This window comes from Perca flavescens, chromosome 20 (genome assembly GCF_004354835.1).
Source record: "Perca flavescens isolate YP-PL-M2 chromosome 20, PFLA_1.0, whole genome shotgun sequence".
Classification (NCBI taxonomy): domain Eukaryota; kingdom Metazoa; phylum Chordata; class Actinopteri; order Perciformes; family Percidae; genus Perca; species Perca flavescens.
Genome location: NC_041350.1, coordinates 30,097,258 through 30,113,428, shown reverse-complemented (window position 1 = coordinate 30,113,428; position 16,171 = coordinate 30,097,258). Strand labels below are relative to the sequence as shown.

The 16,171-nt window shown below is 41.8% G+C and overlaps 1 protein-coding gene across 1 annotated transcript in view; it reads left to right on the top strand.

Moving 5' to 3' along the window:
- The window catches only part of syne2b (spectrin repeat containing, nuclear envelope 2b), a 158,742-nt gene that overhangs the window by 23,886 nt on the left and 118,685 nt on the right, over nt 1-16,171 (top strand). The window contains exon 2 of the mRNA XM_028565176.1: nt 3,610-3,736. Within this exon, the coding sequence (XP_028420977.1) occupies nt 3,649-3,736 (88 nt within the window). The 5' untranslated portion in view covers nt 3,610-3,648. The remainder of the gene's footprint in view (nt 1-3,609; nt 3,737-16,171) is intronic.

Genomic DNA, 16,171 nt, shown 5'->3' with positions numbered 1-16,171 from the left:
ACTTACAATTTTCACTGTAAAGCCGGGTTTCTATCTTATTTCGGAAAAACCCAAGCACAAAAAAACCTAACAGTTTCTGAAAAACTGCTTATTAGATTTACTTCAAAACCTAATTAGATTTGTCCCCCGAAAATCTACAAAGCAAAGTCACACCCGTGCGTGGATCAGTTTTATGGTGCAAAAATACTGCTAGAATGATCACAATTAGGCCTATCTATTTACACAAACATAAAAGACTAGGCCTACCCAAAATTAATACAAACAACCCCAAAGTGGTTATCCTATTTTAGTATCCAACGTCAGTATTTGTTTCTGGCAGTTTACTACAGCCAATTCAAATTACTCTTAATTCAATTTAAATTAGAGTGTGATCTTACCCTGCTGCGTGGAATTGCTTCCATCTTAATAGATCAGTGTTGGGTCAGTAGAGGCCTCCGTGGTTTCTGATCCTCTCTCTCTGAATGCTTTTTGGGCGAGGTAGAGGCGAAGATCGTTTGATCTCGGATCACGAGTCCTCAGTCAACCACGGAGTCTCTTTTATCTGACCCCTGCACATGATCCCCATTCTTGTCGCCATGTTTGTAGTGGAAGTTTCCTTTGCAGCAGGGGGAAGAGTTTTCAGAGTTTAGTAAATTGAAACAAATAAGACAGACTGAGACTAAAACCAAATTGGGTTTTTGTATTTTATTAAATAATATATATTTGCAAATATAGGATCAACATGATTTCACAAAAGGCCTCAGCCCAGTGTGGAGTCAGTTTCTCAAATGAGTGAACAGAAACACCAGGCTTATATGCATCTTCAGAGTGACAGCACACACGCACTTGGCTTAGTATGACGCTACATTTTTAACAGGCAATCTGATACTCATGAAGACAATCAGAGAAATGCAAGAGACATCTTGGAGTCATCTCACCTCCTCCTCCCTGTATGACTTTCACCCCCCAGTTACATCTTAACTGGCATGGGAAAACATGAGATAGTTTTGGGGTGACCTTGTACCTTTATCGGTTCAGGCTAACAGTGTTCACAAAATGTTCCAGAATGGACGTCTCACAAAGTTAGAATCAAAATCTGCATGTGGGAAATGAGATAAACTCTTTCAGCATTTGTGAGAGAAGTAAAGTACGAATTAAACATAAAAATATAAGGAATTGTGCTTAAATGTAATTTTCCCATTACAGTACACCAGGAGTTTATTTAAATAACACTTGCCTGCTGGCTTCTGTTTTTATTCACTTGTAAAACACTTTGTGGTGTCTGAATGTTGCCCCTTTAGCCTGATGAGAATATAAATGGCTTTGGCCTTTAATGGTCTCATATCTGTCAACCTCTAGGAAAGAGAACTGTACTAGTAATATACATCTTTGTTCAATGCTACGGAGTGTAAGGCATTACGAAGTTGTTACCAAAACAAACAGCTACTACCTGACCTGGTCTGACATTTGCTCTGACACATTGGTGAGGCCTAGTGCCATTTCACACTTTTATTTTAGCTTCACTCACCTGTCTGTTCTCCTAACTGTCAGTCAGGTTTGTGATCAGCAGGGAAAGACGTTCTGGTCAAATCAAAGGCGCCTTAATTTTTTCACAGTGTGATTTGTTTTGGCGGGTGAATTTGCAAATGTCACTCATTTTCCTCAGTTCACTTATTCATACCACAGGGCAAGACAGAATAAGACAAAACACAGTCCAACACCCAGCACCCTTCAACCAGCGCTTAATGTAAGCTGACAGAGCAGTGTGTCGTTTCTCCATAAAAGATGATAAACTCCCTCAAACTGTATTTTAGAAAGTGTTTTCTGTTGGTTTGTTGAAAAGGTCATTGTGCAAGAACATTTCTTTCTGTGTCTTTGAATGATGTGACTAACCCAAGGTCTGTTTTTCCTTTCCTCTGTGTATCTTTGGTAACTGTGGTTATGGTCTTCACTCTTTACTTGCTTTGTTAACACTTTTAGACAAAGCTTTGTCAACAAAAGCAGTTACATACCTCTCATACATACCTCTTGCACCTGCATGTGTGCTGCATTTTGTTTGGCCTGATTTCAACAGTATATACAGAAGATTAAAAGTTGCTATGCCAGGAGATTTTCCTTGATGATGAGCTCTGCCCAGGGAATACAGATTGAGATCAGTCTAGTCCGTCACTCATAATATTTGAGATCTGACTTATTTTGAAGGTTAATGAAATTATAGTTGTCATTGCTCTGTGTTTTTAAAATTACACTGATTGATCTGAGGCAGACACTACAGTTACATGGCTGTGTTAATTGTTTGTAAAATATGCATACTAACCTGAAATGAGACAGGTTGCTTATTCACAATATGTTGGGGAATTATGTCTTTCTTTGGTCCATTGCAACATTTTTCAAATCCATACTGATCACGTAGGGTGACACTTTCACCATTTACTCGTTCCATGCATGCGTTTTAATTCAATACGTCAAATAGTGCAGAGGTCCTTACTATACATCAAAATATGATTTTGCGTGATACTTTTAATAAGAATTGGACAGCTCCCGCTGGCGTGCTCCAGGAAAATCCGCCGTTATAATAGCAATCCGCCATGGAACAAGCGCGCCTGCTCTTAAAGGGAATGTGAGATGACGCTCTGATTGGTGTATTGCACGTTACGCCCAAACCACACCTAGCTACTTCAGGCCAACCCATTTTAGATTTGCGTCGGGTGCATCTCCTCAAGTCTGGAGAGGATTGCTGCAACCATGGAGCGTGGGCCTCCAAACGCACCAACTGCACCTGTTGTGCTCCTCCCCACACTCCATCTCCGTATACCCGCTCCACCAGGAGCGCATCGAGACGTCCAATCCCACCGTAGTTCAACATCACGTCTCCTCATATTTCCTCATTTATGTCATCAACACATCCATGATTCATGGAAATGTTGTGCAAAACACAACAAGCCACAAAGAATGCTTAATACTTTTTGAGGAATGTACTGTAAAGTGTCTCCTGATCTATCCAAACACCTAAAGCGCATTTTCAGTAACAGTTTTCTTTTTCATGCTACATTATGGCCAAGCATGCGCCCCTAATATAGCATCTGAATAACGCGCTCCTGACTTTAGACTAGCGCCACTGACTGTAGACCAGGTTTTTCCTGGTCAGTGGCGGAATTGTTTTCTTAAACTGCAAAATAGCACTGGGGAACGTTTGCGCCTGCACACGCCTCCTCTTTTCGCTGAACCGCCACCGGCAGCGCAAATACATTCCCTAATTTACCGACATGCGTCTGTGGAGGGAAAAGTCCGCTGCGTCGGGTGTAAAATAGGAATGACACAAGAGTGCAAGATAGGGCCCTTAGTTTTTGTTGTTGTTGGGTCACTTTTACTTGCGACATGCTAACGGCAATAAAGGATTCCATTCATTACGCTAAGCTATGCTAGCGGCGGCGGCAAAATGCGTTTGCCCACCTATATAAATATAGAGGAGACGGTGAATAAACCTATTTCAACAAACAGTGGCGTATTCCTTTAAGAACCATGCCTTTCAACACAGTGTCATTGAGCCTTTACCCCAGCAGAGATTATGCTTCACCTTTCAAGCTACACTGGACTGCACTAACACTGACTTTTTTCTCTTTCTTTCAGAGCGTTGCCATGCTGCCGGGAGGCTGTGAATGAGAAAGTATGTCATCAGACTTTGACTCCAGAGATGATCTGGTGGAGAGGGGGTCCATCCCCCTGGACATCGACAATGTCCACATGCTGCTGCAGGGTCAGTCTCTCTCCACTTCTACTAAGGTTACTGTAGCGTGTTTCTGACTGGGTTTTATCGTGGCTGGGGTGGATTGACTAACATTTGTTTTCTAGTTACTGTATTCCTTTTGCAGGTATTTTAAAGACCAGAGCAGCTATTTTTTGTGCTTCAGTCTCAGTTTTAGGCTCTCATAGCAATAGTGATGCTTTTATAGATTGGTGAATAACTTCAACAAGCATTCAACGTGAACTGAGTGAAGGCTCAGTGTTTCTGGTCTCTGCTTGCCCTGAGAGAAGTCTGAGGTCATGCAACTGGAAAAAGAAAAAGCCCTGTGTCTTGATTTCAGTGTTTGATCTTGGTTACTGTGGCAACATAAGACCCATTATTTGGCCTCAGTTATGTTTCTCACTCAGGAAAGCAGTTTAACGTCCACTGCTGGCTCTGTTCTGTTTCCCTTTTGTCACTTTTGTTTTGAGGTCATGTTTGGTTTATTGCTGAAAACTGAAGACCTGCTCTCAGAGACATGAGTCATATTGCAGAGAGCCATCCGCAGGGAGAGCGCAGGAGGCTGGAGGATGTAATAAACGCTTCTCGCTCATTAAGTTGCTGTCTCCCAGGGTGTTTTTGAACATTTGAAGCAAAGATCTGGTTCTGTGTGTGTGACCTATATAATCAGTTCTCAATATTACAAGCTGGTTGTCAACTGGCCTGTTACTTAATCTGTAAGATTTGGCATTTGGTCTCTGGTTTTATGAAACTTTTAATCTCAAAATCATTTATCCACTAATATCTGTTGTTACTAAGTGATTAATACTGAAACTACATAATCATTTTTTAAATTTTTTAAATTTCTGTTGACAGAAAAGTTTGGTAATTGATGTATTGTTTAATGCACTAAAAATGTTAAACTGTTTTGCTTTTTTTCTGTTTTGTATCATTGTAAATTGAATACCTTTTGGGTTATGGACTGTTGGTCAAGCATAAGCTATTTTAGGATATCAGTTGAGGCTCTGGGAAATGTTGATGCACTCAATGTTTCTCAATTTTTTTTTTTTACATTTAATAAACAAAACAATGATTATGACCAAATACCTGCAAAACCGATGACATTCCCATCAGCCTCAGCAGTACTTTTAGCTTTGTGCTGTTGTTAGCATGCTAAAATGCTAAAACAAAAGTAAGTGTTAGGTAACATAGTCCTCTGTTGGCACAGAAGGGTTTGGATGCCCCTGTAACTCTGCAAGGTTGTGTTGTCTAGAGAAAAAGCCCCCAGTAGGGTCTTCCTGATGTTGACCTTAGATGGTATTATGCATCTGGATTGTTCTTATTACACACATGGCATTAGCTCTCAAACTCAGTGTTTACAGTATCTTGGACATTTGCTGGAAGGTTTAGATTTCTGCTTAATCTCTAGTGTGGTGTACAAACCCGATTCCAAAAAAGTTGGGACACTGTACAATTGTGAATAAAAACAGAATGCAATGATGTGGAAGTGTCAAATTTCAATATTTTATTCAGAATACAACATAGATGACATATCAAATGTTTAAACTGAGAAAATGTATCACTTTAAGGGAAAAATAAGTTGATTTTAAATTGCATGGCATCAACACATCTAAAAAAGTTGGGACAAGGCCATGTTTACCAATGTGTGGCATCCCCTCTTTTTATAACAGACTGCAAATGTCTGGGTACTGAGGAGACAAGTTGCTCAAGTTTATGAATAGGAATGTTGTCCCATTCTTGTCTAATACAGGCTTCTAGTTGCTCAACTGTCTTAGGTCTTCTTTGTCGCACCTTCCTCTTTATGATGCGCCAAATGTTTTCTATGGGTGAAAGATCTGGACTGCAGGCTGGACATTTCAGTACCCGGATCCTTCTTCTATGCAGCCATGACATTGTGATTGATGCAGTATGTGGTCTGGCATTGTCATGTTGGAAAATGCAAGGTCTTCCCTGAAAGAGACAACGTCTGGATGGGAGCATATGTTGTTCTAGAACTTGGATATAACTGTCAGCATTGATGGTGCCTTTCCAGATGTGTAGGCTGCCCATGCCACACGCACTCATGCAACCCCATACCATCAGAGATGCAGTGTTGATTTCTTTAAGACTGCAAGGGAAGCTCAGCTTCCCATAAAATGTCTAAAATGTAAATGGTCAAATATGTACTATTGTGTTAACAATTTATTGAATACGTTCATCTCGAAGACGAGTTGGTTCAGAATTAGCTGACTCGATTTCCTTCTCATACATTCCCGTAGCGTCTCAGTGCATTTCCCCGTTGAAGCCTAGCGTCCGTTGACTTCAATGGGCCTGTTTCTAGCAGTTTTTTTTCAGTGCTTCGAAACTAGACGGTCATTGGATAAATGCTGCGATTATGTCCCGCCCACGGACTCTCAGCGTCTCTGGGGGTCAATGGAGCAGTAGGCTGGCCTGGACGTTGGGCTTCTGCGTGATGATTGGAGGGTCTGTCGAAGGACTGTATCTCCTTTTGATTGACAGCGATTTTGTACTATAAAAAGTTGCCGAAGCTGTTCAACTTCAAGCGAGGAGCTCAGCTCAGTCCCATCGCGGATTTTGCAAGTCTAGTTGAAAGACGAACTGCTGCAACCGATTTCTTGGTATTTGCTTGGCGAAATTGCTAGCCAATTTTCATCATACATTTCATACAATGATACACCACATTCCTTGGTTCAGTTTAATATTGTTTTGTTAGATCATTCATTCATTCATACAGTAGGCTAGGCTAGTGTTGTAGAGGTGAGCTACCCAGCTAGCAAACTACGCACGATGGCAGACAATGCTAATATTGTCGACCTGATTTTGGCAAAGCCATTTGAAAGTTTTCCTTATGAGGAGAAACTTAGAATTAAACAGCAGGGTTAGATCAACACTTGAGATTGATTTAGTGCAAAAGATAGGGCAAAGTAACAGGTCTGTTCAGCTCTCCTGGTATGACAAAGTTAGCTGGCTGGAAGTTCTGTGACAAAGAAAAGGTACTGCCGGCCATGCCTCTTGATGAAACCTTCTCATGGATATTATAAATTATTATTATAATAATATTGTATTATATTATTATTTATTATTATTATATAATTTAATTATTACATTATTATTATTATTATTATATATATTATTATAATATTAATATAAATAAATGGACAATTTTTATGATGTAGGCCAAGAATGAGCTTCCCCTCTTGGAATGACCAGCAGCCGCCACTGCAGAGATGCAGGCTTCTGAACTGAGCGCTGATAACAACTTGGGTTGTCCTTCTCCTCTTTAGTCCGGATGACATGGCGTCCCAGTTTTCCAAAATGAACTTCAAATTTTGATTCGTCTGACCACAGAACACTTTTCCACTTTGCCACAGTCCATTTTAAATGATCCTTAACCCAGGGAAAACGGCTGCGCTTCTGGATCCTGTTTAGATACGGCTTCTTTTTTGACCTATAGAGTTTTAGCCGGCAACGGCGAACGGCACGGTGGATTGTGTTCACGACAATGTTTTCTGGAAGTATTCCTGAGCCCATGTTGTGATTTCCATTACAGTATCATTCCTGTATGTGATGCAGGGCCGTCTGAGGGCCCGAAGATCACGGGCATCCAGTATGGTTTTCCGGCCTTGACCCTTACGCACAGAGATTGTTCCATATTCTCTGAATCTTTGGATGATAGAGATGCACTGTAGATGATGATAACTTCAAACTCTTTACAGTTTTTCTCTGAGAAACTCCTTTCTGATATTGCTCCACTATTTTTCGCCGCAGCATTGGGGGAATTGGTGATCCTCTGCCCATCTTGACTTCTGAGAGACACTGCCACTCTGAGAGGCTCTTATTATACCCAATCATGTTGCCAATTGACATAATGAGTTGCAAATTGGTCCTCCAGCTGTTCCTTTTCCGGAACTTTTCCGGCCTCTTATTGCTACCTGTCCGAACTTTTTTGGAATGTGTAGCTCTCATGACATCCAAAATGAGCCAATATTTGGCATGACATTACAAAATGTCTCACTTTCCACATTCGATATGTTATCTATATTCTATTGTGAATTAAATATAAGTTTATGAGATTTGTAAAGTATTTCATTCCTTTTTTATTCACAATTTGTACAGTGTCCCAACTTTTTTGGAATCGGGTTTGTAGTTTAGGGGTGCAAGATATATCGACTCAATATCGTTATTGCAATATATCGCAATAAGTATGCAATATTTTGTTTATGTTGTGGAGCACAGTGTCCCGTTGGCTGTATGGCTTAGTTGTGTTTGATTTAGAGCCCGCTTGAAATGCTATAATGATCATGTTTCATTGGCCAGTTACCGTGCCACTTGCACACATGTGCACATCAGCGCACGGGTCCACTACCTGACAAACGCTAGTTGCGTACCACGTGTGTGCATATTTTGACAGAGTGACAGTGTAAGTGAAGAAATAGACAACAAAACGGAACGAATCAGAGAAGCGAAAGAAAAATTGTATCTTGTTCTCTTTATTTATGTATTTTATATTGTACAACCAGTAAAACATGTTCTTTTCTGTAGACATCCTTATTTATTTATTCATGTTGTACCAGTCCAATATGACAGTCAGTTGAAATAAAACTTGTTTAATTTGTTATGAATGTATTTTGATGCGTTTTTTTGTAACTTTTGTAATTTTACATATATTTAAAAATATCAAAATTAATATCGATATCGCAATATTCATAATCGATATAGCAATATCACATTTTGTCAATATCGTGCAACCCTAAAGTGGCAGTGCAATCAGGATCAAAATCAATTAATTTAAGAGTGAAATAATTTTAATGAACATGGTGCATAATAGGTTGATTGTTAAGGCTGTATATATGGCCCAACACACAGAGATACCTCACAGGACACAGATAAAAGTTCTAGTATTTATTAGATGACAATACTCAGTGGAGATGAACAACCGAGGCTGAGTTAGTAGTTTTCCGGGAGTGGACTGAAACCAGGCAGTGGCAGATCTGAAGAAGTTCCACAGTTGAAACCAGGCGAAGCAGGTGGATATGTCGGAGTTGGCGTGAGGTAGGCAGCACGGCGGAGCAGCCGGAATTGCAGTTAGACAAAGTAAACGTAAATTCGAGAGAGTTGCTAGGAGCAGGGATACTGAGCCAAGTTACCACATCGAGGTATGTAACGATCTGGCGCTGAAGAGGTTTAAATACTGCAGGTGTGAATCATTGAATGAGCCTCGGCTGTGCCGGCGACAGAGCAGAGATGAATGGCCACGCCTCTTGACCTAGTTCCTCCTGACACGCCCCCTGCCACTTCCAGGTAAAGACAAACAGTACAGACAGACACGGAGGGGAAAAGTGAGACACAAACACACAGGAAGGGGGAACAAGGCAGCTGACCCACAACATTGATATTTTAGAGTCTTTGGTGATTAGACCCCATCGCAATGTTAAATAACAAGGGACATAGAGGCTGTGGATATATAGGAATATCCCCCCTCTCCCGATGGAGTTTAGACACTGGTGGGATGATGGAGGGATAAAGGAAGCCTGGAAATCAGGATGGATGTGATGTGAAGCGGAGCTTCTGATGGAGGAACCCTGGGCACTGGTAATTATGAGAACTGGAGGTGAATGGGGTGGAGGAGGGTCACATTGATTTTATTTGAAATGACAACTACCAGCATCAAAAAGTAGAACACATTTAAAATTTGAATGCAACAATGCGATAGCTCACAGAGATTGTGGCAAAATGTGATTGGTTTGGGCGCCCCGATAATTCAGTTGGTAGAGCGGGCACCCATATATCTCTATATAGCTCCGGTTTACTCCTCGACGCAGCAGGCCTGGGTTCGACTCCGACCTGCGGGCCTTTGCTGCATGTCATTCCCCCATCTCTCTCCCCTTTAACGTCTTCAACAGTCCTGTCAAAATAAAGGCCAAAAATGCCTCAAAAAATGTGGTTGGTTTAACGATAAGAGTAAACGCCCACATTCAGCTCATGACAATACAGCTGTTTAGGTTGGGAGAGAGAGACACACGTGAAGCATAGAAGCCTTTCTTTTTTGTATGTATTTATTGGGTTTTTGTTTTCTTTACAACAAAGAGTACAGCAAAAACAAAAAACATAGCGCATCCACCCCCCCTCCCCACATCAAAAGAAACGCAAAAGTTATGTTAAATCAATATAAAATCTGAAAATAGTATAGAAGTATGTAAATGTATGACAAATTCTGCATCCATATACACATACATTGCAATAAAATACTAAAATTATATATATGCACATGAGCACAGATGTACACAATAATGAATAAACCTAAAATAGGAAATAAAATAAATAAAAAATAAATAAAAATAAAAAAATAAAAGAAAAAAAGGGGGGGTTACAGCCACAGTCACAATCAAATCAGTTCATCACTCCCTCCATCACTTCGTAAACTTTCATTTTCCAGGAAATTATAAAAAAACTCCCCAAATACTCCAAAACCTATCAAGCTTGTTTTTTGTGAAATAACTTATCTTTTCCAGTGCCAGATAGGAGGTCACTCCATTTAACCATTCAGAAACGCCACAGACAGTTGGTTTTTTCCATGACCTAGCAATGCACCTTTTAGCCTCCAAAAGGCACATACTAATTAAAGTTTTTTCATCATTAGTTATCACAAAATGGAAAGGGTAAATATTTAGGATACATAACTTAGGATCAGTAAGAATCACCTTGCCAATAATACGACCAAAAACGTTCAGTACCTTTTTCCAGAAGCGTACAACCTGCAGACAGCTCCACATACACTGAAACAGTGACCCCCCTCTGATGGCTACACTTAAAGGAGAATTCCGGCCAATTTTTACGTTAATCTTGATCGCTATAGCTACGCGAGTACTTTCGATAGAAAAAACCCCGACCCGAATCAGTGCAGGTAACACTGAGAAGCTGCAGCTACGTACTACAAGCGTCCCCTGAGCTAAAACGGCAGTGCTCGGGGCAAGTTTTAGAGTGCCTTTGTGCCTCTTAACAGACACAAAATGCAATTAATATGTCTGTGCCACAAGAACAGGGCCCTTACGTGTCAACAAGATGCGTTTTCAACTCAGACATTGTTTAAATTCACCTACCCTGGTCCCTGTCTCGATCCTGCCAGTAGCTAGCTTGCCCTGCTAGCTGATAGCCGTTAGCTGCTAGCTGCCGTTTGGTGAGTGTATTCAGACAGGCTTCTGTGATAATCATCCCAAAAACAATCCACGGAGCGGTGGTGGTGTGGCTATGTCCTCCAGAGGACAGGTCATGTCATGTCTTGAAGTGTATTCCCCCCTAAAAAAAACAATAGTGCGGTAGTAGCTGTTAGCTGCTAGCTGACCTCCGGTGAGTGTGTACAGCCAGATAGCTGTTAGCCGTTAGCTGCTAGCTGCCGTCCGGAGAGTGTATTCAGCCAGGCATCTGTGCTAATCATCCCAATAAAAATCCACGGAGCGCCCGGTGGGTTGGTGGATATCCTGCATAGGACAGATCATGCCTTTGCAGCGAAAGGTTTAGATTATTTCCTCTCAAAATAGGTAATTGAGCACTGTAGTGGTTATGACCATATCAGTGACTATGTAACTACATGGAAACGGGATAAACGATGTCTGTGGCTTGCACAGTAATAGCGTTACTGAAGCCTAGCTGTTGCATCGCGCGGTCTCCTGGGAATTCAGTTGTAGCAGAAAAAGGTAAACAGTAATTTGCAGATTGGAGCGTAGTGTGTGTGAAGAGTGAAAAGCGGAGTTGTTTATAACGGAAGAAGCTTGGAGTATGAAGAATATAGCAGATATGCAACACACGGAAGAGCCTTTTGCGTTTGATGGTCATCCTTATTTATTCGAACCAGAGCATACAGACGAAGAACTAGCCTCAAGAGTTGGAAAGAACGAGACTGACCGACAGAGGGGAAACAGGCAGATGAACTTGCTGCTCCAAGCACAAGCTAAAGGTAGCCTTCAGTAACTGGGGGACATAGCCACACCACCGGGCGCTCCGTGGATTTTTATTGGGATGATTATCACAGATGCCTGGCTGAATACACTCACCGGACGGCAGCTAGCAGCTAACGGCTAACAGCTATCTGGCTGTACACACTCACCGGAGGGCAGCTAGCAGCTAACAGCTACTACAACACTATTGTTTTTTTTAGGGGGGGAATACACTTCAAGACGTGACATGACCTGTCCTCTGGAGGACATAGCCACACCACCACCGCTCCATGGATTGTTATTGGGATGATTATCACAGAAGCCTGTCTGAATACACTCACCAAACGGCAGCTAACGGCTATCAGCTAGCAGGGCAAGCTAGCTACTGGCAGGATCGAGACAGGGACCAGGGTAGGTGAATTTAAACAATGTCTGAGTTGAAAACGCATCTTGTTGACACGTAAGGGCCCTGTTCATGTGGCACAGACATATTAATTGCATATTGTGTCTGTTAAGAGGCACAAAGGCACTCTAAAACTTGCCCCGAGCACTGCCGTTTTAGCTCAGGGGACGCTTGTAGTACGTAGCTGCAGCTTCTCAGTGTTACCTGCACTGATTTGGGTCGGGGTTTTTTCTATCGAAAGTACTCCCGTAGCTATAGCGATCAAGATTAACGTAAAAATTGGCCGGAATTCTCCTTTAATGCACGTGTCGGGAATATTTGGGTTAAAGTGGTGCAGCTTGATAGGAGTAATGTACTGTCTACTCAACCATTTATATTGCAATAGTATAGAATATGAGTTTACAGATTGAGTTTTTACCAAAGAGCAGGCTTCTGACCATTCTTCCTCTGATATATTTTCATTTAAATCCATATTCCAGGCCCGTAATATATCATATGAAGACTCATTAGATCCGCTAACAAACAGATTATAAAGCACAGACACCTGTCCCCTAGCTATTAAGTATTTTAAAGTAGTGTCTTCTAAAATGGACATGGGGGGGAGCACCAGGCTATTACACTGCTTAGATAGAACATAATTTCTGATTTGGAGATATTTAAAAAAATGTTTTGTAGGAAGGCCAAATTTGGATTTAAGATCTTCAAATGACATTCCATTGTACAAATTAGATATTTTAGCAAGAACTTTGGAGGATCAAAGTTTAAAACCCGGGTCAATGGCAATGGCATTATGCCAAATCCTTATAGTGTTTTTCAAGAAAGGATTTTTGGTATTTTTAAGAAGCTTTTTTTTATCTGCCAAATATATGTACAAATGTAATGATATTCTGTGATTCCATTGCAACCCAAGCTGGGTTGTCATTGACAAAGTAGAACATACCGGCCCTAATTTGTGCTGCCCAAAAGTACCACCTCTGTCATATGGTAAATACAACAAGGAAAGTCTGAGTCTAGGCCGTCTGTTATTCCAAATGAAGTTTGAGAATGTTTTGTTAAGCAATTTAAAAAGGAAGGAGCTGGAGAGAGTGGAATTAACTGGAAGAGGTATAAAAATGTACTTAAAATTGACATTTTTAGGATATGAATGCGACCGATTAAGGATATGGGTAATTTGGTCCATCTATTATCAATTGTGTGACGTTCTCCACAAGGGGGTCATAATTAACTGAAATCATTTTGTCAATAGTAGGGGTAATTTTGACACCTAAATAAGTAAAACCTTGTTTTGACACAGTAAATGGTGTAGGGATCGGGGGACTATTCCTCTCATTTTCTGTCAAATATATATATATATATAAGATGTGATAACTCAGCAACTCTCTTAGGCAGCGTCTTTCTCTGAACACACCTCGGACAGTTCTTACAGTACCTTTCAATCTGAACTTTCATGCGGGGCCAGTAAAACCTCTCTTGTATCAGGCTGTATGTCTTGTCAAACCCCAAATGGCCCTATTGGTCATGCAACGACTGGAGCACAGTTGTTCTGAACTCTTGTGGGAGCAACAGCTGCCGCCGAGCTGGTTTGTTTGGTGGATGGCTCATTCTATACAACACAGAGTCTCTGACCATTAGCTTCCCCCACTCTTTTAACAACAGTGATACATCAGGATGTTTCTCTTTGTTGGCGTGGTTGGCACTTTTCTGAATGATAGCACGCCACACTTCTCCAATGCACGGATCTTTCTGCTGAGAATTTGAGATTTCTGCTGCGTTCAATTTGGGCAACTGCTGAGAGTTCAGAAATGACAAGTTGCAATAGGCTCTGGGCACCACACCTTTGGATGAGCCCATGAAATCTACAGCTCTTTACCGGCGACAGTGAGGTACTCTGACTTTGGACATGTGACAGACAGCTTGGACTGTGTTGGCAAGCAGTGTTTCCTTCTCCTCATAAGGGGCATTGTGGTTTGCATGAGGACGCCGTGACAATGCATCCGCATCCACGTTCTATTTTCCAGGCCGATACTAAAATCACATGTCGACAATTCCGCCAACCATCGATGCCCTGTTGCATCCAGTTTAGCTGTAGTTAAGACATACGTTAATGGATTGTTATCAGTGTGGACCTCAAATTTGACTCCATAAAGGTAATCATGCAACTTGTTGACAACAGCCCATTTCAAAGCCAGAAACTCAAGCTTATGCGTGGGATAATTCTTCTCTGCTGGAGAGAGGCTTCTGCTGACAAAAGCAACTGGGCGCAAACCTTCTCCCTGATCCTGATAGAGGACACCTCCCAATCCTTCTCTGCTCGCATCAACATGCAGTACATATGACAGTTTTGGGTTGGCAATCGCCAGCACAGGCGCCTCTGTAAGACTTCTCTTTAAAGCCTCAAAAGCTCTCTCACAGTCTTCGTCCCACCTAGGCCCAAAAGCCTCAGAAGGATGGTACCAATCTTTTGTTGCTGTACCTGCTTGTGCTTTCCTCTGCTCTTTGATGTCTTTATTTTTCTTTGCCCCTTTCCCTGTCTTTCCAGCCACAATGCAGCCCTAAAGCAACTGGTTGAGGGGATAACAGACTCGGGAGAAATCTTTTACAAAACTTCTGTAATATCCACAGAAGCCAAGGGAGGAACGAAGAGCAGTGATGTTTTCTGGGCGTAGCCATGATTTCACAGCTTCAATCTTTGCCGGGTCTGTAGCAATGCCTTGTCTAGACACAGTGGCCCTCATTTATGAAACGTGCGTACAACCTAAAACAGGCGTACGACGGGCGTACGCCGATTCCTACGCAAAGCTCGGCATTTATCAATTTGGACGTGAGTGTAGGCTGCGATCAAATCTCACGTCTGGTCTGAACTCGTGTACGCAAGTTTCTGAGTCAGCGTGGCCTTGCAGTGCAGCATATAATCAGTTTAACAGAAGAAGGAGAAGTCATCAGTTGATCACTTATCAGCAATGGCAGATCTGGCTCTTTTAGAAGACCTCTATGAGCCGGTACAATAGTGTTTAACGTCCTATAGTCCACGCACATACGTATGGTGCCGTTTTTCTTGCGAACCACAACTATTGGGGAAGCATAGGGGCTTCGGGAGTCTGAAATGATTCCGGCCTCTTTTAAATCATTCAGATGCTTCCTCACATCCTCCAAATCACCCGGTGGTAACAGTCTAAAACGTTCTCTGAAAGGTCTATCATCTGTCACACGAATGCTGTGTTGTGTGCTCTTTGCACAACCCACATCAAACTCACTACAGGAGAAAACCTCTTTTCTCTCCATCATCTTTTGACACAGTCGCTCCTTCCACTCAGGAGGCACAGGAGAGTCACCAAAGTTGAAAGAGGACGGGGACAATTGATGTGTTGGCAGCTTAGGGCCCTCCTTTTCAAGGACTGTATTTATTACATCTACAGGGAATAGATGAGCAATAGGAATTCCACGTTTTAATGTCACATTATGACTGGACACATTTCTCATGGTGACTGTGATGCGACGACATTGAACAGCAGTGGACTTTTCAACAACAGGCATGACTAGAAGCTCTTCAGGGAAACAATCCTCTTCTGGACGGTCTATTAGAACAGCTTGGCTAGAGAGACCTCCAGGAAACTTTGGAATACCAACAACTGTTGCAACACCGCCAGGTGGCAGAGTGAAAGGCTTGTCTCTTGTGAACCAGACTGTTCCTCTTTTTGTCTCAGCTGTGTCGTCAGGAGTCTCCCTAAACTTCTCATAAGCTTCTTTTATTACTGGATGAACAGACAGGGTGTTAAGAAAATCGTCTCCTCCATGTGTTTTACATGCATGGAACAGTCTTCGAACTATAGAGGTGTTTGTGCCAACCACAATGGAAACATCCCCTGTTATAACCGGATCTGGACACACAAGCACAAGTGTTTCTATGGTCTCAGCTACTCCAACTACATCTCCAGTAAACTCAAGCTTCAAGCACATATAACCATTATATGGATACTCCTTTGCGCTGAGGGCCCAAATCTCCAGGCACTCAATAGGGGTCAAAGGCAGGTGCTTTAGGTACTTGTCATAAAAGGAGCGATACAGTAGGGTAACTTGGGACCCGCTATCAAGTAAAGCTTTAGCGTAAAT